This window comes from Lampetra planeri, chromosome 26 (genome assembly GCF_965212315.1).
Source record: "Lampetra planeri chromosome 26, kcLamPlan1.2.h2, whole genome shotgun sequence".
Classification (NCBI taxonomy): Eukaryota; Metazoa; Chordata; class Hyperoartia; order Petromyzontiformes; family Petromyzontidae; genus Lampetra; species Lampetra planeri.
In genome coordinates, this window is record NC_136132.1 from 1464441 (window position 1) to 1489963 (window position 25523).

The window sequence follows — 25523 nt, forward strand, 5'->3', positions numbered from 1 at the left end:
GGATGGGGAGAAACAGCAGCCCGGCACGCCGAGTCCTCGACGTGGGCAGATAGATCATGGGACGAAGTTCATGGGGAAGAGTAAACCGTGATGGTGAAGGAGTTGTAATGGATACGAGCAATGGAACGGACACAAGAGGAGACGCCGCAGATGGAAAGGGGAGGAGAAGACGCGAGGCATGTGCGCATTGCGTGTGGCGTTTACATTCCGATTTGTTTTGATTTTCAGATCGGAAGATTGAAGATCCAGCATCGCGCACAAGCAAGGGACGAGACGAATTGACGCACCTTCAAATACTCAAGCCTTCGCAAAACAAATTAATTACAAAGTCCTCGAGGAGTGAGTGAGAGGGGGGGGGTTATCTGCTTTTGTTTATCCGAAGAGCGGACAAGTCCACGAGACGGATCGTGACATCTCATGGTCGTGAGAGAGACTGCGGCGAATTGGGGGATGCCTTCATCCAGCAGTGAATTGAGGGTTGCTGATACTGTTGATGATAATTCCACAAGTTGGCAAGAGGGCGTGGGGGGGGTTACTTTGGTTCCACGACTTCTACCCCTGGCATACATCGACTCGTTTCTTATTGCCAGATCCTCTTTGTCGTGTGCGTGAATTGAGGTCCTTCACGCGGACGATGAGCGCACCTATTCTAAGCCGTAAATGTTGCAGCCACTATCGATAACAATGCAATAGCATGCACACAGATGCGTGTACAATGGTATTGCATTGATAGCCGTCTTATAATTCAGCAACAACAAAAACGAATTGTTACCAAAGACAAGTTACCAAAAGCATCACACTCAACGTCGCACGTGGTGGCCAAGAGGGGGAAATTCGGCAGCTCACAAAAACCGAAACGTCTCTTCTCTTGCAAGGTAGCCCGCTATCTATAACATTCGCACCTCCGCTTAGCTTGGTTGGCTACGCACGGTGGCAAAGAGGTTATACACAAACTCGGCTGTGTCGCGGGTAGCTGCGTGGCACCCGTTCGAAGCGCCCTTCATCGTCGCCAAGAAGTCATGGTCATCTTCTTGGTTCTTTCGGTAAAGTCACGTAAAATGTAAATAATAAAATAATAAAAATAAAACATAATAAAATAATTCTCACGACGTTTCGGCCACAACGCAAGCAGCAGTCCTCAGGTGAACAACAGGTCTGTCAGAAAGAAAGAAAGACAGACCTGTTCTTCACCGGAGGACGGCTGCTTGCGTTGTGGCCGAAACGTCGTGATAATTATTTTATTATGTTTTATTTGTATTATTTTATTATTTCCATTCTACGTGATGTTTACCGAAAGAACCAAGAAGATGCATCTCTGCAGTCACGAAAGCTTTAAATCGAAATTTAAGTCATGGTCAACCCACTGCTGGATGAAGTCCTCCCCGAGTGTACTGGGAGACACAGATACAGCCCGCACGAGTTGTGTTTGTGTTGTTATCGCGACATCGCGCAGACGCCGCTCTTGCCCCGCGGCGTCGTCTCTTCATTGGCGTCGCGAGAGGAGCCACGCCTCGCCACACGGGGAGGGGAGCGCAGTCGCGCCGGACAGCTCTCGGCGTTGTTCCGAACGATATCTCCGAACTTTCTCTCTCTCTGTCTCTCTGTCTGTCTCACGGCCTCTGCAGGTGCAACCCGAGTGTACGTCGCAGAGCCTTGCACGCAAATCGCACGCGAGAACGGCGTCTTTCAATTGCGCTCCAATCGTGGTGAGTCTCACTGGGAGGCGGGGTGGAGACGGGGTCTTGGGTTGGCAGCACGGTCCATCAATCGGGGTGGGGGAGGGGGGTGAGCAGGCACAGAGCCAGAGAGAAAAACGTCGTTTTGATAGGGACGGACAAAACGACAACCAACGTTTGCCACCTTCCACACCGAGCGGTGCTCAGGTCACACAGCAAGCAAGCAGAGGGGTGTGTTTCTCTCCCGTGCTGTGTGTGTGTACTGTCTCGCGTGACAGTGGTGGCCTCGGCGTCTGCCAAGGGGGCTCCGATGAATGCCCTCGATGCGCAGTCATGAGGAAGAGGGATGAGCAAGAGGGATTGCTGCCTGGACTCCGAACGCATTTCCTTCCAACTCATCCTCCCCCCCCTACCCACTCAGCCGGCCTCTCCCCTCCCTGCCACGCGCCGGGTGCCGACTGGCGGCATCCCGACACGGACGAGCTCCGTGCCTCGCCGTGTTGTGTTCAGGTCGCTGTTGTCGAGTACGTGCAGACCCAGTACGCCATCACGGCCAGCGACACACGGCACCACCGAAGGTGCAATAGATGCGTCAATGCGTGTGTTGAGCTGGGGAAGATGATACGAAGTTGGTGACAGAGACGATGGGGGGATTATAAAGACGAGCAAATGCGAGGAAAAGAACAAAGCGAGAAGTGTTGTGACCCAAATTGAAAACTCATGTATTTCGTACCGATGTTTGTGTTCAGTTTGTTGTCCTTCCCCCGCACCTCCGAATTAGCACGGGTGGCTATGTGCGGTGCGAAAGAAGTTCTACGACCTCGTGTGGCGAGTAGACACTGTGGATGAGACGACACAATCCCTCCACACGGGTGGGGAGAGGGAAGCTCACGTTGAACGCGAACGAGGGCAGCAGCGACAGACGAGTGGCAGGGAGTCAACTGACCGCCGGGCAGCTATTGACCGGGGTGAGCCAGCGAGTGCGGGGTCATCACTCGACTGCTTGACGTTGCACGCATGCGTGCGTGCATGTCGACTTCTTTCGCACCGTACGTAGCCAACCGTGATCATCGGAGGTGCCAGGAAACCTGATCGTGGCAGCCTGCCCCATTGAGAAAGCCCCCTCCCCCCTAATGAGGCAACACGTGTGCACCTCACGCACGATTTGGAACAGAATGGATATGCCGCCGTCGAAACCCAATATCCATTTTCGCGTACAGGTATTAGAGAACGCGGCGCAGTTTCGTGAGCCACTCCCTCCGCGATGGCGCCCTTCTCGATGTCACAACGCTCAGGAGAGAACGCCTCTCGGTGCCGCGATGTGTCACGGAGCGGCCGAGGGTCCCTTACAAGCTTGCATTACCTTATCAAGGAAGTCTTGAGACTGGTGTGTCGATCAGCCTCCACCACGCGGCCCCGCCATGTGTAGTTACGCGATTAAGAACGGGTTTGTCTTGGGAGTTGGGTCTCCCTCGAAGCAACAAACACACGTGGACATTTCGGCCTTTGCATAATTTGATTGAATTGGTTCAGGGACATTGTGTGTGTGTGTGTATATGTGGCTTGATTGCAGACAATTCGACCTGAGCATTTGCATATGCTTCATTAACCGAGGTGCACGCGATGTGCATTCCAAGTTAACGTAACGCATGACACAGGGAGAGATGTTGGGTCGGTATGTTGGTTAAAAAATAAAATAACATTGCACATCCCATGAAAGTTACGAATACTGGACTGTAACCGTCAGTCAAGGCAACATTTTCACAAATCCGTAATTATAAATATTGTTAAATAAACGCACCATACCATTGGTACAGTACAATATTATTTGCGAGTATCATTTCAACAATTATAACGAAACCCGAACCTTTCTATCTTTACAAAATCACATGCACACAGATTACTAAAAGATGCAAATATTTATTTTACATTAAAAACAGAAGCATCTACACTAAACCATCGCTTGCATCTATAACCATACATGTCGAATGCGCACTTATTTTTTACAAACATTGACATGGGTTTATGGGGGGGGGGGCGGGGGACAGGAAGAACACGACACAAAACAACACAAAGATCAGCAAAAAAAAACTTGTCCATGGTCTAATGCCCCACACACATAGTCGACCAATGAGTAAATACAAAAATAATATGCATTGTATTCCGATGGAGAAACAAAAACAAAAAGCTCAACTAAGTCCAAACAACAGCACGATGTTGGTTGTTAGTGTGTGACATCTGTGTTTTTTTTTGTTTTGCCGAGATATTTACACGCGCCACGTAGGGTCAAACGCACGCAACATTCGCAGGGCGGCCCCAAACGGTGACTCCTGCGACAAGTGCACGCCCTGACCTGCGCGCCAAGAATTTGAACCACGGATTTAAAAAATAAAAGCGGTCGCAACATTAACCAGACCTCGCTGGAACATTGACGGCCTAAACACTCAACAGGAAGACATGCCATGCCAGCAGCGGAATAGTATTAAGGAAGAATGCGAATTGTAATTACAACCAAATAAAGATATTAAAAAAACACGACACGGCAGCACATGTGAAAGAAAAAATAACTTGATCAACAATTTACCTTTTTTTTTACTTTATCTACAGGGAGCCACCGGCCAGTTATGGGGGGGGGGGGAGGGGGTAAGGGGGCCACACCACGGAAGGGTTCGCGTGTGTGTGTGTAAGGTGGGGGGCAGGGTGAAGCCTTTATTATTACTCGTTGGTCAGCACCGGCCGTAATGGCCCAAAAAAAGTGACAGGTCAATTTACTTGTCTTCATGTAAGCTATGGTCAATACGTAATGAGCAAAGAGGCAGCTTTCCCACTTGCATCATCACTGGAATGTCCCCCCCCCAAACCCCCAAGCCTACCAACCCCGGCCCGACAATCCAGGATTTGACATTGATGGCAGTCCAGCTTGGGCCTCTCCCACCATGGGCATCATCACAAAATGAGGTAGAGTGACATCTCCATCGATACGCTACGAGAAGGGCCTGGCACATCCCAAAAACGAGACCCCCCCCCCTCCTAACCCTTCCCACCCACGCCCGCCCTTCGCCCACCCCCATCCCAACCGCTTTCATTTACATCTCGGACGGGTTAATGGAAAAAAAAGTGCCAAGCTGTACGATCAGAAATGTGTTTAATAATGTAGAACTGCAAAGGGCAATGGATGCAAGGGGGAAGGGGAGTTTCACGCATTACTCTTTCAATAATAAATTACATTTGTGCGGCATTCTAGAGCGGTAATTTAATACACAATTACACCTCCAAAACATTCACACACAAAGCTCTTAAGCCTCCTCCTGCTGCTGCTGCTGCTGCAAGCTTGCAAGGATATAAAAAGCAAAGGAAATTGAATGGCCTTGTTTGGCGTAAGTTTATGTGGAGAAGACAAATCAATCGGCCAGAAAGCACTGTCAATATGGTTAAAAATTGAGGTAATTTATATCCGTTTATGACTCTCTCTCCCTAAGCCCAATCTATAACCAGCAATAGAATTTCTCAGATGAGTTTACCTATTTAAAAAACGCATACAATTTTTCATTTGCTGGAAGGAAGCGCGCACACATTTTAAGACACGCACCGTATTGGGCAATTTACATGATCTGAAACCCTCATTACGATTCTGGCACCAATCTCTTTGCTAATTATCGACAAGAAGACGCCTAATGTCTGCTAAAGCATTCGATATTCCAAAATTTACATCAAGCGTTTTGACTGCCCGCTTTTGTCGGTGTCATCTAAAGTGTCCCAAGGACATTTTTATGTACCTCATATTTTAAATTAATGTATTGAAACTAATAACCTTGTATTGATGTCCACCGATTGCCGGGTCAGATAAATTAAGCTTGGTTCATCAGGTTTACATTTGTGCTGTTCTTTGCAATATCCTGCATCATTTGTTCAACGAGGAGTACGAGTTTCGTGTACTCGAGGGAGAACTTTTATTCCGCTAAAACAATAAACGCCTTGGGAGTTGTTGTTTTTCACCGTAGAATGAAACAAAATTAAATATACTAATGTGACTTGTCCAAACTCTCACACGTGTATATGAAGATTTGAATCTCTTCTTTAATTTGATTTTTTTTTTACTGGATCACATAAAAAAATATCACCAAAAGAGAGCAACACTTAAAAACATTCACTAGGAGTCAGATATACCGCCTATGTAAAATGGGACCCACAAAACAGCTCTTTGTGTAAGAACCACAACGTTATCAAACAAGTTCATTTTTTTCAGTTTTTTTCTTCATATTTTTTGATAAACAACAGACAAGTACGTGGTATGCTTGTTCCAATGACCAAGCATGCAATGGTACCGTATTAGGCATAAGACAGGTGTAGAAACAAATGTAATGCAGCTAAGTTACGCTAAATGTTAGGAAATTACAAAATAAGCCACAAATCCAGTTTTTTACGCAGCAATTTTAAGCCTCCTACAGTTGTGGTCTAAACTGCAGTTTCGTCAGCACCGTGGTACAAGTCTTCGGGTTACATCAAGTTCTGACTTTTACAGTGACACACACCATAATCGAATGGGCATGCTGTTCAGCGTAGACTGATTACCTAAAAACACTATCAAATTTGATGCATATTATACCTTTTACAAAACTCCTTCAGTAAAGCAGGCATAAAACTAACAAATAACGTACTACATATATTAAGACAAATATTTTAATTAATAAATTACCACCATGTTATATATGTTGGTACTGTTAATTTGTCTGGATAAGGGGGGACGGGCACAGGGGAAGAGCGGTGGGGGGGGGGGGTCAAGGGTCAAAGGGCAAGGGTGGGTCGAATGTGCCGAGGCCGAAAATAATCAGAATTCACACACATTCACAAAGGGAGTATAAGAAGTAACCTTCTTAAATATTTACAGTAATTCAAGCCTGAATTTCACAATAGGACTGCTGCCACTTCTGCACAGACTCGTCAATGAATGTTGCTAATGCCATTCTGAGGAACCAGTTCAGGAGCAAGTTACTGGAGTGTTTCCATTGTTTTTGTTTAATATACTTTTAAAAATCTTATTTTCATTTCTTTAATCATGACGAGATCTTCTTCTCAGTTGACTCCAAGCTCTTTATTGTCCTCCATAAAGCGGGCAAAGTGATGGTTTTGTTCGTTCTCTACTACGTTGGCCATCTTCTCGGACGCTGGAAGAACGGGACTTTCAGGTGGGCAAGCCTTCTCCATGACGCCAATGACGCCCGCCACCTGGGGGCTTCGGGGGCTCCGACCGCCCCCCACGCCCCCCCCTCCGAGAATCACGGGGATGGGCGGGATGCCGCCGTTCTGAATGACGGAGATCTCATTGGTCTTCATGGAGAGGCTATTAGTGAAAGCCACGGCATAGCGGTTCCAGAAGGCCGGATCGGAGTTCATGACACGGGCCGCTAGGTCCTTCTGAAAGACCTCTGAGAACTTGAGGGGGTCACCGCCCAAAAGGGCCATGGGGTTTTCCACAGAGAGGCGACGTCCCCGCCTAGCGGGTGCATTGTTCCACATGTGAGTGCCCATGTGCACCTGCAATGTGCGATAGACAAGAATAAACAGCAACAGCTCAGTACCCGCATGCAGTTGACTCGTGACCAATCTCTACAAATAGAAATATGTTTATAATGCGATGAACTATGCTTAATATCACAGCGGTGTGCTATCGCTGCCAGTCACATTTTTTATTTATTTAGGGAGATAATAAAAATGGGAGAAAAAGAGGCCTCGCTGTTGGGTTAAACTGTGGGGTTTTTTTTGCGCTGTTTTTTTTTTTGCGGTGGTTGTGCTGAACACAGCGCTCTCCGATGTGTTTTCAAGTCACCATCGCGTGCTGTCTCGGCACGATGTCCGACGTTTCACTCCATGCGCCCGGGAGCTTCTTCAGGATCTCATATTCTTGTTATGTTACCCGTATTGAATATTCAGTTGCGTTCGTCAATTCCACCAGAAGCTCCCAGAGCGTGCAGCAAAGCGGCAGACGTTGTGGCGATCACCACGCGGTAGAACCCAATCGCAAATCTTTGTGATGTTTATTATCTATACCACGCACTGGCCGCTCATTTAACACAGCTCAGTTATGTCCCACGTGCCAATTATTGTCACAGAACAGTGAAATATTGGTATGTAGCAATGTTGGTCTTATATCACGAAAGACAAACAGTGCAAGTTAAGTTATGAAACTGTGACGCATCATCCGTGCGATATTAAGCAAGTTCAACTTCGTTGTGTTTTACCAAGAATAAAAATCACAGCAATCAAAAGAACACACCTGCTAACCTAGCTAATAAAAATGAACTTGTTTGACTTTTTTTTTCTTTCACAAAGGTACAATAACCGGCAGGCACAAACATATGCTCAAGTTGCCACACGATAATTGTTTTCAGGGGAATTGTTTAAATTTAAGCTGTTTGAACACAAGTAGCCTCTTATCCAAACACCATCAGACCAAAACATGTTTTGGGCTGAATCTACACTTAAGGTTTATATCCAGTGGGATCAAACAATAACTGTTTGCGTCAAGAGAGTCAACAGTACCAAAAGCTGTAGGATATTTAATTGTTTTTGCTGGGCATTTGACAGAATAAGCAGAGCACAGTCATTAAAGTAAATTGTACTATTGATAGAGCGCTATTCATGCAAACGTGTTCTGTACACATCGGACGCTACGGCACTTAAAACAAATTCACATTTTACAGCAACGTGGGAAAGCCTTCAGCAACACTTCTAAGTATCTTTAACACACTTAAACACATTATATGTAAGGACATCCTAAGCGTAATACCACTTACGTTTGAATGGATTAATTAAATGCACTAATAATACAAAATCCGAATACATATATATTTCCTTTGTGGTTATAAATATTTGCATTTTACCAGAACTTAGTGGATTTTCTTTTTCGCTCTAAATGCCAGCAAATCACATTCTTCCCTTACATCCAGTAGCCTGGCCATTTGTTATAGCAGTGCTTACACTTTAGGACGCTCACCTTCAGGTTTCCTTTAGTGGTGAAGGCGCGGCCACAGATGTTGCAAGCAAAGGGTTTCTCTCCCGTGTGGGTCCTCTCGTGGATCTGCAGCGCGCTCGCCGACGAGAACGTCTTCCCACACGTGTGGCAAATGTGCTGCTTGGGCGTGCGCCGCGGTGGCGGCGGGGGCGGCTGCTGCTGGCTCAGGATCGACGGAAGAACGGGCATGGCGCTGAGCGAGGAGCCCACCGGCAAGCTGGCTCGCATCTCCGGGCGCTCGTTGGAGGAAATAAACTTGTTCCCGTCGAGCTCCGGCTTAATAAGGGGCATCACCGTGCCGGGCACCAAGCCAGGCATGTTGGGGTTCGGTCCCACGGCCGGGCCGCTCTCGAACATCTGATTGGGAAAGTCTATCTTGTGGGTCATCATGTGCTGCTTCAGATTGCCCCTGGTCGTGCACCTCCGGTTGCAGACGGAGCAGCTGTAAGGACGTTCTTTGGTGTGGCTACGATAATGGATCTCCAAGGCACTCTGGCACGCAAACATCTTGCCGCAGATATCACAAGTGGTCGTCTTCATCCGTTCACGCTCCCTGCTGGCAAAGAGCAGACTCATTTCTTCCAGTCTCAAGCCCACGGGACCATTATAAGGAGACGTCAGATCAAGCGCACCTCTGTTTTCTGGGTTCATAAACCTGTGATCTATGGGTTCGGTTTTAAAGTGTCCACCGTGCAACTCGTCGTAAGCAGCCTGCTCCGGGGACTTCAATTTGAGCTTATCGGAGTTCATGTTGTTGGGAGAAGGAATCTGCTGCATAGAGGAAGTTGACTCGGACATGGCAGGGCTTCCAACGCTCTGATTTTCCAAGTCGCCCGCAGACATGGAGTCATTTGTCATCTGGTCGGTTTCGCTCGAGCCGTGCTCACTGGACTTCAAGCTGGCCTGCAGCTGCTGACTCAAGCCAGAGTCGATCATTTTCATCTGGTTCTCTAGGGCTGCCAAGCTGGACATAGCCGACGGTGGGGGGGACATCTGCTGCTTGTCCTGATCGAGGATATGGTCTGCCTGTGGCATTACAGAGTCAGTGCTTTCGTTTTCCGGAGTTTCATTGTCGTCCATTTCATCGTCCATTTGGTCGTCCATCAGCTCATTCGCCATCGACTCCATGCTGTTCTCATCGAACATGCTTCCGTCCGAATCCATGGCTTCGGCGTCGGACGGCGGAGCGTTGGAGATCTGACCTCCCATGTGCATGCGGATGTGCTGCTGCAGCACGATCGCGTTCGTGAACTTCTTCTGGCAAATGGGGCACGAGTGCTGCACCCTCAGTGGCTGCATGGCGCGGTGGACCCCGAAGTGGGTCTTCAGGTTCCCCTTAGTGGTGAATGCGCGGCCGCACACCTTGCACTTGAACGGGCGCTCCCCCGTGTGGATGCGGTAGTGCATCTTGAGCGCGCTGTGGCAGCTTAGGATGCGGTGGCAGATACCGCACTCGTTGGGGTCCGTCGGCTTCCTGTCGATGCTCTCCACGAGCTGCTGCAGCTTGGACGTCTCGGACGTCTGCACGTTGTCGGGCAGGCCGCCGAACGGGAACTTGGCCTTCATCGACTCGCTCATCAGCGGGTGCAGCGGGCTCACGTCCGGCAAGTTTTCAAAGTGCAGCAAGTTGGGCGGCGCGCTGTTGGCCGAGCTCTCCGCCGTAGCCGGACCTTCCCGCTCGTCCCGCTGGGCATCCGGCTGGATGTCTTCCGGCTTGGGGTCCGGTTCCGGAGGCCCACAGTCATCCTCCTGCTTCTCTGGTGGCGGCAGCGACGGCGGCGGTGGCGGCGGGCTGCCCGCTTGGTTTGTGGGCAGGTTGCCGGTCGGGGTCGAGCTGCTCTTGGTGGAGCTTGGCGAGAGGGTGGGGCACTCGCTCATGGGGGCGGACAGGGGCTGTGGGGAGCTGTCGTAGAGAGACAGGCTGGAGACGGTCGGAGGGAGGTGGAATCCCGAGGACGACGTCAGAGTAGGGAGAACGGGTTTGCTGTCGAGCCAGGATGTCGCGGGCTTCTCCAGAGGGAGGGACATCCCATATGGAATTCCGGAGCTCGTGGGAACTCGGTCCAGGTGTTCTGGCACCGGGTAGGGATTCATTTGAATGTGGGGGTACTTATCCTTGTGGCGCTGGAAGTGGACCTTGAGGTTGCCCTTCGTGGAGAAGCGGTTGCCGCAGATGTTGCACTTGAACGGCCGCTCGCCCGTGTGGGATCGCAGGTGGATCTGAAGTGCGCTGTCGCTGCCAAACACCTTGGCGCAAAACCTGCACTTATGCTTGAAGAAGGTTTCTTCGGAGTTGCTTCTGCCGTCGGTCGAGGAGACGTTGGGAGGCTTGCCCTTCTTCTGCCTGGAAAGCGCAGAGAAAGGATCGACGGCTTCCGTGGTGGCGGCGATGCTCGCGAGCGGGTTTGGGAAGATAACGCTGCTGGAAGTGGATGATTGAGGTAAGAGTGGACTGTTCATGTTCGATCCACAGCCGAGCAGGCTGCTGACACTTGTGATGTTGGACGAAATCGGAAGTGGGAGGCTGACAGGTTCGGAGGCCTTTGTGTTGGTGTTAGATGATGAGCTTTCAGGAGCCTGAAGAGTAACTGGAGTAGAGTTAACAGGTGGTGGTTCACTGTTAACAGATGGGATTGGAGTGCTTTGGCTGATTTGAGGTAGTTTCTCTTGTTTCAAGCTGTTCAAACTGTTGTGCTGGCCCAGCACCGGAGCCGAGAGCCTTGGCACCGAGCAAACGGCCGTGATGGGAGGGAGCTGCGCGGGGCAAATTGGGTTGGGCAGCAAGCCGATGCCACGCGGATTAGCCGGGGAGTGGAATGTCGGAAAGAGAGACGAGTGCGGTGCTATCAGCAGAAGCTGACCCCGGATCTGCTCGATGAGCTGAAGCTGGTGGAGCTGCTGCTGCTGCAGCGCCGCGAGCTGCTCCATGATCATGGGCAGCGAGCTGGGGCCCAGCGTCATGTTGCTGCCAAATCCAGGGATGCCAAAGTTGCAGCCGCCAATGCCGCCAATACCGCCAATGCCGCCAATGCCGCCAATGCCGTGGCTGGTGGGTAGCTGCGAGAACTGAGCAACGGCCACCGTGGTGCTCTGCAGCGTCTCCAGCGTGACGTTGGTGTTTGGCATGCTGGTGCCGATGGTGGAAGCGATGGACTTCAAGTGAGGAGGTAGGCTGTTTGCGGTCGTCTCGCCGTTGTTCGAGGTACCTAGATCACTGCAGGATTCTTTTTCTGGAAGCTCTTCATCCATCTCGGGTTCCCCTCCCGGTTCTTCATCGAGCCTCCTCACCTTCGGAGAGGTGGGGCGTTCGGTGTCTTCCGGGGTGCCCGAGTTCTCCTCTCGAACGCCTGGTTCCTCCGTGCCCTCGCCGGGCGAGGCCGCGCTCGGGTACTCCTCCGGAGGGCTTGCCTCTTCGTCCTTGACGATCAAGACGACTCTCTTCTCCAGGCAGCACTTTTTGTGCTGGAGGAAGTCGCAGAGGTCGAAGAATTCAGCACAGCAATGGTCGCAAACGAGCCCTCCTCCATTCTGTCCACCTCCTTTATCCTGGTCTTGTTCCGGAGAGCCTGGGATGGAAGAGAGCGCAGGACAACAACAAAATAACTCGTCAGCTCCGAAAAGGCGCACAGAACAGACCCATTACAAACAGATGCACCTCTAATCAGCTACCACTTTCACTTACCAAGCTTGTTTGTGTCAAAAGATCAATTATTTCACAGTGGTCAAATTGCTCCAGTTAAGGCTCTCTCATGTCCCGTGCATGACTCCCTGTCGTTTTCTCTCCCAGAGCTAATCATTCCCTTTGCACTTTTCATCGAATTATGAGCCCACATCAACTGCAGATGTCACAGGCTAATGAAATTCTGCAGACACCATTGATTTCCAATATTTTCATACCGCTCACCGCAGCCTGGCCTGAAAGACACAAATCAAGGCTCCAAGTCATTAAGCGCCACATTTTACCAGCGGCTCTCTTCATTTCCTGATAAATTACGGTTGTCTCAGCAAGTTTACCTGGCAGCCCCAAAGTGACAGCCTTTCAGGGCCTAATCAGCAGTTGATGGTTTTAACGCAGAGTGCCTTCCACATCCCTGCAGCTTCCAAACAAACTGCATTTGTGACCTCTACCCCCGGATCTGCCACTTCCAATTGTACGGAAGCCCGAATTCACACTTTTGTTGAAACACGTGTTTAGTCTGTAACCGTTCCGAACGATGTTAATTGTGCACCGAGTCAATGACGAAGCTCGCTCAGAAAGTGGGGAAATCAACGTACGACGATGATATCAAAATGATCCCTTGATGGAGGCGTGGGCTGTCGTGCTGTAGTTACGTTGTGGGTTGCAGTGTCTTTAAGTTACTGTGAAAATACCGAACGGCCCGACAGTTTCGACACGTGAGCGCCACGGAATGTAAATCTCGACTACAAAAAAGCATATATTGGAGAAGCGTAAAAAGAGCACACGTGTGCGCTTGCCAAGGCTGTTGTATTAAGGATAGTCACCTGTTATTGAAGGCTCATGCTATTTTTGCGTTTCTTCTTGCTTTCTCATCACGTAAAAAGCTACTCTCATGAGTGTAGTTGTATAAAGATAGAATTTTTACAATAATGAATGCTTATATAAAATATATATTTGAGTGTGTGCCTCATGCACGCCACGAACACATTTACTATTAGAAAACTAAAAATCACTTAACAATTATTTCTCGCCACTGATATCACCGCGACGGTGATCTGTTGCACAGTTCGAGTAATTGGAATTCATGGAGATAAATCCGCGCGAGATGTAACAACGGCGCCGATTTGTGCGCCGTAAAAATGCTCGCAGTCTCACTAAAAGACATCTTAATTTTCACGTTTTTTGGGCAATGTGGAGATGGGGGTGGGACTATGGTAGTGGGGGTGGGGTGAGGCATGGGGGTTGGAAAACAGAATCAAATCTGCACCTGCTCAAACAAACGACAAGGTCCGGATGAATAAATCAATACAGCCTGTCATTCATCTCCCGGGGCATGCACATCCTCTCCCGTCGTCCAGGGGTACACTGGCCACAGATGTCACAATCCCATGTGTACGGTGGATAGATTTAGCGGCCTGCATTTCCAATCACATATACAACGGAGCTTCGCCTTTCATTCTTCATTAGCTTCCTATCTCCGCGCCGATTCCGACCGAATGTGTGAACGAGGGCCAATCTAAACTCTTCCCACCCCTAAACAGATGACGCAGCCTTGTGCCTGATACCAGCGGCGCGCCCGGAAAGCAACAAAAAAATATATAAATTTGGGAAGATTCGCTTCGACCAATACAAAGTCGCTCGCAGAAGGGTGGACAAACTGAATTGCGTGTAAATAACGTTTTATTTTTGTTCTTGTAATTATCTATTTGTAATTTTACGTTCATGAAAAAATAAGGTACATGCATGGTATTTGACGCAGCAGAAATTCACAACAGGGGGCAGTTGCCACTACCCCCCCTCCCCCTTTCTGGTAGCGCCTCTGCCCAATACGCCCAGAAACATCTCAACAAATACCCTTGGCACTCATTTGTTTTCAAGATTTGTTAATGTGGTTCTGCCAAAACGATAAATACAAATGATCCCTCTACACATTGCTTCAAGGGTAACCTTTATCTTTTGCAACATGCACTGCGTGTGCACATCGGCTCTTGGTTGATCACCGCCACAGTTTTCCTACTGTGGGCTTCCAACAACATGCCCGAATATATCTGATGAAACCATGTGTGTGTGTGCGCGCGCTGTCGCTGTTGCTCACAAAACACACCACACGTCTCTCGTGGTACAAGGCCAATTGCAAAATAACTATGAGCGGACAGTGTAATGGAGGGGAGCCGGTCAAACAGACACAATTTCTTTTTTACTTTTGTCAATCGAGGATTATGGCCTATTCACAGTGTGAGTCGGTCATGGAAGGTTGCGGTGGCCATACTTCACCGCGCCGGTTGATGTGGGTTTGTGAAGAAGGATTTCCAGAACCGGTACATATATTACCACTTGCCACTGATGCTAGCTGTGACCTGGAATCAAACCGAGATCACTGGATTCATAGTGCAGTTTGTTAACCATAGTTTGCTAACCACTGCACCATCAACCACCTCTACCCCCACTCCCTCCAACAGCCCACAGTTAATTGTTTACATTTTGGCAAATTCTGCAATGTGGATCCCAGTCATATCTCACGATAACTGAATTTCCAAACAACGCAATCGCAGCTCTCCCGGGGGCATGGACTGCAACGCATTTAAATATTAAAGTGGCAGATAAAAGCAACGCTAACAATGTCCCATACAAATCCCGGTTTTGTTCCTAAACCTGCAGCTATAATTTTTTTTCCTGGAACAAATTATTGTATCAGATGGTACATCATTACTCGCCCAGAGCCATTCAGCTGTGTCAAAAAAAATTGAAAACCCCGGATCTCTGATGATTCCAGGCTGTTTGGTACGATGGAGAAGTGGGGGTGGGTGGGTGGGGGGGGCACGGGGAGGGGCATCAACCCATGGTGGGCAATGCCTCTGACTCCTGATGTAGTGTTGTGTGCTTATGCTGCCCAGAGGATGAAAGCTGGGCGAGTGTCCGTGCGGTCCAGCTGGCCAGCTTAATCCCCACATTCCCAAGTGCTTGACTCATACCCTTACAAGCCGCCACCCGTGTACATACATTCCTTTAAAAATAAAAAAATTACACAAAAACATCTTGCTATTGGTTAACAATGCAACAGGAATTATTGTTATTATAGTAGGTATTATAATTATCGTACAGGTATTATTTGGTGAAGATTATAGCAATTGGCAAGAAGCTGGGGTAGAGTGGTGGCGGGGTGGTCAGGCACGCCGCTAACATCAGCGCCGAGTGACATCCACAAACCGGTCCCGGCTCCCGGCTCCACTTCATCGCCAATACGCAAATCGACCCGGCGTGGTGAAATATGGTCAAGCAACCGCCGCCGCCGCCGCACAGCTGACACACGGCGTTGGGGAGGCAGTCGTCCGGGAGTGGAGCGTATTATAATTATCATTACGTTTGACTGTAAAGACCACTTGCCTGTCTCGCAGGGAGAAACGAAAAATGCGGCTTGGTCTTCAGCACAATGAAGAACCGAGTGAATTCCTAATAGAGGCGGCACAGACTGTAATAAGTAACTACTCTGCAAAACTCTTACTTTCAAAGGCGCATCAACCATACATTCAGCCAGCTCGGAAGATCGAGGGGTCATCGCGTTAACTCTGCCTTCTACCATGACGTCTTCCCAACACTGTCTGCGCGCTTCTAACCGTGATGCCAAATTAATTCACCGACAGTGATAAAGTGTTTACAGGATAGATTACAATGGGCAACATACTCTCCAGTGGCATAGAACACTGAAGCTTCGTGGGAGTGCTTTGCATTCGGTTTGCGGCTGTCACGTAACTGTTGAGTGTGCAGGAGGTGCAACTGCACCCGAGACCACGTGCCGGAGGCATGGGGATGAAAGGTGGACAGGGGGGCCCTCCCATTTCATTCATTGCACCAGGGCCCATGCCAATCGCGCTACGCCACTGGTCTGCGGTGACTGAAATTCACCCTAAAACGTGCAACACACAGCAGGCTCTGTGGTAGGTAATGGGTTAAACAACGAAATTGATCAATTAGATACGACTTTTCGGACTGCGCTGCCAATCACCGGGAGTAGCTGCGTGACTGCAAAAATGACTCTGTGAAATCTGTAGTACCTGCAATTATGTTAAGACTGTAAAATTAAAACAGGTGTTTGCAGCGGACCGGCGTACTGCTTTGAGTGGTGGCAGAAAGGGAATTCTTGCGAGTACTCCTCGATGCCTTCACACGGCCTTGCGCTCGCTGCCCCTACCACTGTGCCTCTCTCTCTCTCTCCTCTCGACACCCCTCGGCCCCCACTCCACACAATCCACCAGCACTCCGCCCCTTCCCCAACCATCCATCCTCCAACTGCTCATTCATGCAAAAATAAGCTCCCCAAGGGGATATGGCAGCCTGACTGGGCCTCATTTGTTAAGCCAGGAGCTCTCCTCCCCCTAACCACTAGGCTTGATCTCACGTGGCACTTTTGCCAACAGCTCAGATCTGGGTCCACGCAGCTTCTGTATATACGCACTTCCTGACCTCCCACACGCGCACAAACACACGCACACATGTGCGTCCGAGCGCGAGCACGTCAGTGAATGTATATAATGATATTAATTATTGTGATTATACAGTAGGAACAACAATGCCCTTTTTTGTTTATCCAGAACAGCCTCACCGAGTGCCAATAATCTGTTTTTCAGGAGGGCTTCAGCTACATCCGGACGTTTGACCAATTCCATATTCATGAGTGTTTGGCTTCATATGGGAGGGAAGCGGAGTGTGCGGAGAAAGCCGGCAAAGCATACGATGAGGGGGGTTAACAACTAAACTCCGAAAAGATAGATTTGAGAAAATATTTTTGTACCGTCATCTATTGGACACCTTGCAGGCCAAGCCTATAGCATCTGTTATTCCCAGGTGGTCTCTCATACAAGTAACTAAGCAAACACAACCCTGCTTTGCCTCCGAGAGCCAATGGGATGGCGAGCATCTGGGGTGATTTGGTCATCGGATGCATCCACACACACACAAGCAAACTATCGAACTCGGACAATCAGCAGCCATGGCTCCTTCATCCCACTGCGCAAAAATGTGTCCAGCTCAATTCTCAAAGCCAACCACGGAAAATACATTCTCGTTTTTTTTTTTAAATAGATAACAAACATTACAAGCGGCATAATAATCAATTATATAAAGAGGGCCGTTACATTTCATTTTTATGACAATAAAATTACACATTTTTAATTACAGTAATAAAGACACAGCTGCCTGTCTTTTTAGAAACAGTTGTATTTATTTGCGATTTCCTGTCCCCCCCCTCGCCCCCCCCCCCCCACCAAGCCGCCTCCCCCCTCTCTCCACAGCGCTGCGCCACTTTAAGTCGTCGGTAGCCATGCAATTTTGCATGTTTACAGAACCAGAATCTGCTAAGTGGACGTCTGAGACTTGGGGACGCCTTCGAGTTTTTTTTGTTGGTAATGTTTGTTCAAGTAGCGGGCGGCCTTAAGCCGCGGACTCCTGTAGCCGCTCACGACGGAGCGTGGAGGACGACCACCGGAGCGCTTTCGAGTGGCGCTTCTCGGACGCTCGTGTCGTCGTTGGTCGGGTTGTCGTTAGCCTCACGGGAATACAAATGTTAAAGTCTCCAAAATGCCGAATTACAAACAGACAAACGTACCGCAAGAGATTGCTGCCAAGGGCATTCATTGTTGAGCAATTAGCAGCCAACAACATTTTTTTGGCGAATTATTTTGGGTGTTCGCTAAAAAAAAACAAATATTTGCCGCTTGTGAAATGAATGTTATCTGGTGCCTTCCGCAAATGGGACTACGAAATTTTGTTACGTGGAAATATCTATACGTTTGATTGTGGGCTATTGTTATTACTCCAAACTCACCAATGTATTTATACCAACAACTGGTAGATTGCGTTGCCCATCCCGGTGTCACACACAAACACAGGCAGATTACTTAGTTCGCTGATAATGAGGACAGTATATCTTTAAGTGTTTAGCATGTGACTTCAGGAAATGTTCGAACTGAAGGGCTGACCCTGCCCTACGAATCAAACAAATCAAGCTCTGGGCCGTAATTAGTGGACCCAAAAGTTGGCCATGCTTTTACCCATCAGATGCATCTAATAATAAGCACACTCTCAACAAAATTTCAGTCACATTTTCAGCTTAATATCACTTCTGGAACATCGTTTTAGAATTTACGTCCGCCACTCACAACCGTCTCTTGGACGTGGTAACTAAGTGAGTTCCATTCAAGTCGTCGTGTGCGCACACAAAGTCCCTCTCCATATCCACCCCCACACTCGTCCAAGTCTTCCTCTCCCAAGGCAACCTGCAATTTATTTTAAGCAGATAAAACGTAATCCTGCAGGAAAGGAATACATCAAAGGCCACTTCGCTTCAACGATTTGAGCTTTTACGAGGAGCCCGCCTTTTTAATAAAGGACAATCTTTGGAATAATGCAGGGGATATCGACCCTCCCTCCATGACAACGGCGCGAGGTCGGAACGGCAAATTCGCGTAATTCCACATCCAATAAAACTTTGCGGGATTAACGGACCGCGCTTCCACGGCTCACCTAAATATACGGGGGGCAACTGCATAAAGTCCCCTCCCTCCCCACCCACCAACCCTGCCGCCCCTTGCACAATCGCGTGCGTGGGAATATTTATACTTTAACATTGATACGCTGGCAGGTGGCCGGGCCGCGAGATGGTCGCGCGCGATACACCTGCTCAGGTGAGACGTCTCGCCAAAGGGGCTTCACAGATGCGAGTTCCTTTCACCACGCGGTGCAGCACATGGCGTTTTGCAAGTTTTGTATGATGAGCAAATTGTGAAGCTATAGTCGCGATCGTTTTTTTGCTGCTTTCATACCCGCGATACTCAACTTCCCATTCCTCTGCTGTTAGACTCGACGCGCTATCCCACGCAAGCTCGCACAACCACCCCCCCCCCCCCCCTTGAAAGAATGCATCCGCGCATAAATATTTTTTATCAAAAGGCACCGGCTGCGAGATGGAAACTTCGGCATTTAATAATAACGCCTCGTGGCGATGGGGCATAAGAGAGGAAGAACATCGTGCAGCTGTATTATTCTACAAAGAGGCCACGAGGATATTGAAAGTTTTGCTTTAAAGAGGGCGCATATGTAAATGCGACCACACACGCCAGGAGCCACTTCCTCCCGCCCATCCGCTAGCGGCATGTGCCCGCGAGAAGACACACGCAGCGCACGGCACACGCAGCGCCAGCACCTTGCTGCTGCTCGCCACCTGCCGTGCCACCGCCGCCGCACACCGCGATGTCATTGCCTGACGCGCCGCTCCAACTGCCCCCCCCCCCCAAAGCCTCGAGCTAGGGGATGTAGCCTCTCCCACTTCCTACTCCCATTACTCAGCCGCACCTCCTGCAAAAGATTAGCCCCTAAACGCACTTCTCCAGTTACGCTGTGCAGTGAGCACACCTCGGCGCAAAACGAGCGCGGCGCGCACACACGCACGTGCACACACACGCACGTGCACACACGTGCACACGCACGTGCGCACGCAATGCGCGCACCGAGTCTCACCTGCGCACGTGCGCAGACACTCGCTGGCTTTCGCTAAATGCCAGCGACGGGCCGAAGCCGGGCGATGTTAATAATTCAGCTCGTCCCCCCAAAACTCACTTAATTGCGTGAGCGGTGGGAGCGCACGAATAGTTAGCCGCTTTATTAACGACGAGCCTGCGACAGCATCTGCTGGCGATTTAGGGCAACAAAGCGAGGCGTGTCAACATAGCCATGCACCGCCGTCCTTGACAACGGTTTTTGATTATCCCAAGGTGCATTACGGCGCGCGTGCATTATGAGAAATGAGAACGCGCGACGCGGGCTATCAATTCGAGTTCGATGGCGCGCGGCGCGTGTGCGCTGGGGGGGGGGGGGCACATATGGGCGGCCGCTTTCGCAAAAAAACAAAGCCTCCCCCGTTTTAAAAATAACATTGAACATACTTGAACGTACAGTAAAAACAGTGACGAGATAAAACAAAACAAGCGGTGGGTGGGCGGGGGGGGGGTACGGGCCCATTAATCACGGTCCGCGCCAGCGCTCATCGTCACCGCGCTCATATCACGTCCATCCATCCCGCGCGTCGTTGCGCGGTGCTCAACAACGTTTGACCCCCGAGCTCTCGCGCTAACTACCTCACCCCCGCCTCCTACCCCCCCGCCCACACGCGCACGCACAGACACGCACAGACACGCACACACAGACACGCACGCGCACACACAGACACGCGCGCACACACAGACATCCCCGAGTGGGAACTGACAAGCGATGACAAGGAGGGGAAGGAGCTCCCGAGTCACTCTGTACACCGATAGCCGAGACTGTCATACAACCCCTATTATAAACGCGCGCTCGGCTCCCACTTTCAAACAGCCCCATGACATAATCACACCGGTTGCTGAGTTGACAGCTGAAATTTATCTCCCCTAAGCCCCCCCCCCTCTCTCACCACCAATCCCCCCCCCCCCCCCATTTGTTTCCATTCTTCTCCATCTCTTGCCTCGTGTGTGTGCCAAGAGGAGGATGAGGCTGACACGCGGGCACGCATCCCTGAAATCACCGCCGCGAAACAAGGGCTATTTAACGAATTCCGCACCCCATTAAGCTCCTCCTACAGCTAGATAAGCAATCGCAGGTTAGGGGGCACACACACACGCACACCCCCCGAGTGGCCGGGTTAGTGGACGTTTGCAGGCCCCTCGTGTTTGGTGGGTGGTCTTCCTGTCAGTCTTTGAGTGTCCTGTAAAACATTCCGCCCAATCCTCGCCCCCTTCCCGATTGCCAAACATCCACTTGTAACTTACACAAATGTCACGGAATGGGGGGGGGGTGCATGCGGTGGGGCGCAGTGGGTAGCAACAATGCTTTATGAAACCTGGTGACCCGAGTTGGGTCCCTAGCCACGGCTAACATCAGAGGGAAAATGATAACTCAAACGGTCCTGTGATTTCGTCTCCCACCCCACACCTCCCGCTCCTACCAATCCCGCACTGACCGACGTGACGAAATGTCCAAACGACACTCCTCCCCCACCCCCACCACCACATGGCTGACACATCATGGGGAAGACCTCCATCCAGCAGTGAATAGACAAAGGGCTGTAAAGTATATTATTTCACACATCGCAGACAGATCGTCAGTGGCACGTGTATTCTCGGAACTTTGCGACGACTCGTTTGAGGTCCTGGGGCTTGGCGTGTTGTGGAAGCTTTCATGGGACAGCTCGGACCGTGGTGGTGTTCAGCACTGGGACGTTTGCCCAGCGCACTGATAATTACAACGCCGACAGCAAGGCACCCACATGACGGACCCTCAAAACGCCGACCAGCAGCTTTTGTGTTGAGCAGAAAATAGCAACTGCTGCATAATTGGGCAGATAAGACCAGCCCTTGCTCAATGCACACTGTTCCTTGCGCATTAACTTTACACGGAAATTCAACTCTATTTAGTACCATTCAAACGGCCAAATAAAGAAATGCAATTGCCATTGCTTTATCGTATTGAATCGGTAACCACTTTTAAATTTGGTTGTTGAGATTCGAGGTGTACAAAAGTTAACCCGAGGCACATTACGTACGTTCACGTTTCGCCCGTTATCTTTTGAACAGGCGCTGACCGCAATTGTGCAATGCACAGATAAATAGCGTGCTCGGGAAGGCAAAAATAAACATAGTTGGGATTTCATAATAAAAGACACTTTTCGCTTCAAAAGTATTTTGCTATGCTCTGTGCACTTGGGCGCCCTTGGAAGTAAACAGACACTCGCTGCTCAAGTGCACTTCTTCTCGCGTTACCATCATTAGTAGTTGTTGCCTTCAGAAAGAGGGGGGGAAACCCGCTGGAGATAACCATCCATCGTCGCAAACGAGAAAGGGGGGGGGGGGGGCTGACCCCCTCCGCTTGTGGCCCCGATTAGCCCCGCGGCGCAGCGCTAAGCTGGCGGCGCGGTAGCCGAGGCGCACGCCCCTCGCCCGGGCCGAGTGACAGACACGTGAGAGTGCAACGGGCAAAACAATCGACAGCCCAGGTCAATGGCGAGGAGGGCTAAAGGCCCCCGCCAAACATCGGCAATGTTAAAACCCCAACACCGGCCGATAAGGAGGTGGAGAGGCAGCCAAAGGTTAAAACAGCAGGTCTTTTCCTAATGTAACTTCTCACCACCCAGCGTCTATCCCAGCCCACCCCGGGGAGGGGGGGGCAGTGGAGGGGGGGGTGACAGGCAGATTTGAGACCAACTCCCACCACCTCCACCCCCTACCACCACTTTCCCCTCCTCGCATGCGGAGTACAAACACACACGCGCGCGCACACTCGCACGTGGTCGCTCCGACACACGCAGACGACGCACGCGAGCAGACACAGATGCACAGACGCGCTCACACGCGCGCACACACACATGCGGTCGTCTCTCCCTCTGTGTTCGCCCTCACATACACAAACAAACGCAAACACAAATACACCACGAACACGTGTGTGCTGCCCCACACTCGCACCGTTGCTCTGCGCCGATTTGACACTCGCATGCACAAATACAACCGCACGCGAATGCGCGCGTGCACGTGTGCACGCGCGCGCACGCAGTCACTCGTGCGCACACTCAGACGTGCACACGAGCGCACACAACCTCTAAAGATAACGAAGTAGAATTGTTGAGGTTGTTTTTAGTGAGGGAGTGGTGGTGCAGTGGCATACGAGTATGGGTAACCCAAGTTCGAATTCCAGCCGTGGCTCACAATCATGGGCAAGTGCTGTCTGATCAAGCCCTAGGCATCCCCACCTTTGACCAAGTAGCACTGACCAGTGTGGCGAAGTATGGTCAAACAGCCCTCCTCATCATGACCGACACCGCTTGGGGAAGGTTTTCATACAGCAGTGGACTGACAAAGGGCTTGTACGTTTAATTATTTGTCATATAAATACCGTTATAAATTGATATCTATTGGACCATTTTTTGCCGGTATCAAGATTATGAACAAAGAATAGGCCTCTAACCTGTCCGGCTACAACAACATTAATGTATCAATAATATTAATACTATTGCCGGAAAGTGCAAAAGCCGATTTTCATCGTCATCAATTTAGTTGATAGGACACATACGGTCACTTGTATTCGTCAAAAACCGAGTCTCTTCCGACTCCCCAAGTCTCGACAGTGACGACGTTTTCCGGCCAGCATCCCACGGCGGCACACGCCGGCACGCTCAGCGGAAGCGCGGGCTCGTACAACCGTGGGGGCCACGCCTAGGACCAGGAAAATGAATCAAGATGACAAAACAACCTCCCCCCCCCTGGCATACGGGTTTATGGAAAAGACTAAAATAATGTCAATTAATTTTTGTTTTTGCACAAAAGTTTTTAATCACAATTAAACGAGTGTAAACAACCTGTGTCTCCGAATGTAAACATTTTAGCTTTGTTTGCAGACCCCTTGATGAGGTTATTCCAGATATAGCACGCATGTTGATATAAATAACACCGTGAAATGTGTTGGGTTTTTTAATTATTATTGTTAAATAATGAAATATAAAAAAACGGGAGTGGTGGAGATGGCTGACACATTTGGCTTCTGCTGCGGGCCATGGCAGCATGTTTTAATTGACGAAGACCACGAAGAAATGTGAACAACAACTGTCCCCAAATTGTATTCCGTCGCACTTTGAAGGTGGCAATTGCCCACTAAACTCACAGCGCCACACAACGAGGCTGGTGTCATCATAACCCCTTTTGCGCTTCCACATCACCGGCAGGATAGAAACTTATCACAAAATGTTCAGTGGGGGCAATGATCCTCTACTTGTAAAATTTACTACTCTAAAGCACTTTGGCAGACAACTTCTGCCAGCCACAGGCTTCTTCACATGCCAAGTGCACAGACTGGTGGAGGCTTTGATTCAGGCCTTCATTAAAAAGGTGAACTGCCAACTCTTTTTACTGTCCCAATTTTACGCGCCAAATGTTTGCGTTATTATTGTTATGATTACGAGGAGGGCACAGTTACGGCCAGTTTTCTCATTCTTTAATGTTTTTTTTAACTACCCGTCGGACGCAAGTTAATGCGTTGGTTTAAAATTACTCAGTGAGGCTTCGTTTTTTTTACCCTTTACGTAACAGCGGTGAGACTACAGCGTACCACCGCGTCCTCCTCTCTGCAATGACAGCTCGTTCGCAAGTGCAGCCGAACGTTGGGTATGCAGCCGAGGATTGGTTTTACTTATTTGAGCTCTAACAAACGATCACGACTGGCAGCAGTTCTTACAAAACATTTTTTTTCCGGCGAAAAAAAATTGGAAAACATATCCCCCATCATCAACAACCCACCCAACATGTCCGCACTTGAACTGTAATTGAGCAATTTAATCAGAAAACTCTGGACGGACGCTTCAAGGAACATCGTGACGATGATGCCACGATGCCGAAGCAATCAGCAAAATGTGCACCCAAGAGAGATACCGATCGATAAATGTGCAATTACTGATTGACGAAAACAACTGTTTTCTCAGCAAATATAATATTGCCTTGGATTAATTGAGGTTTAATATCTTTATTGCTACGCTTAAATAATACACCCAAATATGTAGTGTTTTTAATGTTGTTTAATTTAATATATATTCCACAATGCATTTGACAAGGAAAGAATATGGCAGTGTATACGTATAGCTACTCACGCTGGTATACAAAAGATAGTCGTAAAGTTTTGAGAATTACATACTAGAATATACCCACGAATGTTAACGTTGGATCTTTACTGAAAACCCATGTGTATCTCATATCTATATATTTTACAAGACGCGATGGTGTTAAAAGATAGCTTCATACTGGGTGATGTGTGAATGTATCACATTTTGTAAGCTTCACTGTTGCCCAGTGTTTGTAAGTAAACGATGCAAGCCAGTATCGAAGTCCATAGAATTTCCACTTCGGCCACAGAAAGTGTTTGAACTTAAATAGACATCTAAAATATTAAGAAATATATATACACCTTGCCACGGTACTATTTCACAATCCCACCACGAGGATAAGCAATAAAAGAAATGTGTTTTTCTGTTTGCAAAAATAGGACACTTGACTACCAACAGCAGGAAAATAATTTCTGAGACAAATGAAAACAATGCAGACGAATAAAAAGCCATGAAGATGTTTTTGTTATCTTTACTTATGTATAT

At 49.2% G+C, this 25523-nt stretch overlaps 1 protein-coding gene across 2 annotated transcripts in view; it reads right to left on the reverse strand.

The window, feature by feature from the left end:
• Positions 1 to 3576: 3576 nt before the first annotated feature.
• Positions 3577 to 25523, reverse strand: part of LOC144727552 (sal-like protein 1) — a 29875-nt gene continuing 7928 nt past the window's right edge. For both annotated transcript variants that reach the window (XM_078606422.1, XM_078606423.1), the window contains exons 2-3: positions 8671 to 12254; positions 3577 to 7211 (exon numbers count right to left, since the gene is read on the reverse strand). In XM_078606422.1, the coding sequence (XP_078462548.1) occupies positions 6750 to 7211; positions 8671 to 12254 (4046 nt within the window). In that variant the 3' untranslated portion in view covers positions 3577 to 6749. The remainder of the gene's footprint in view (positions 7212 to 8670; positions 12255 to 25523) is intronic.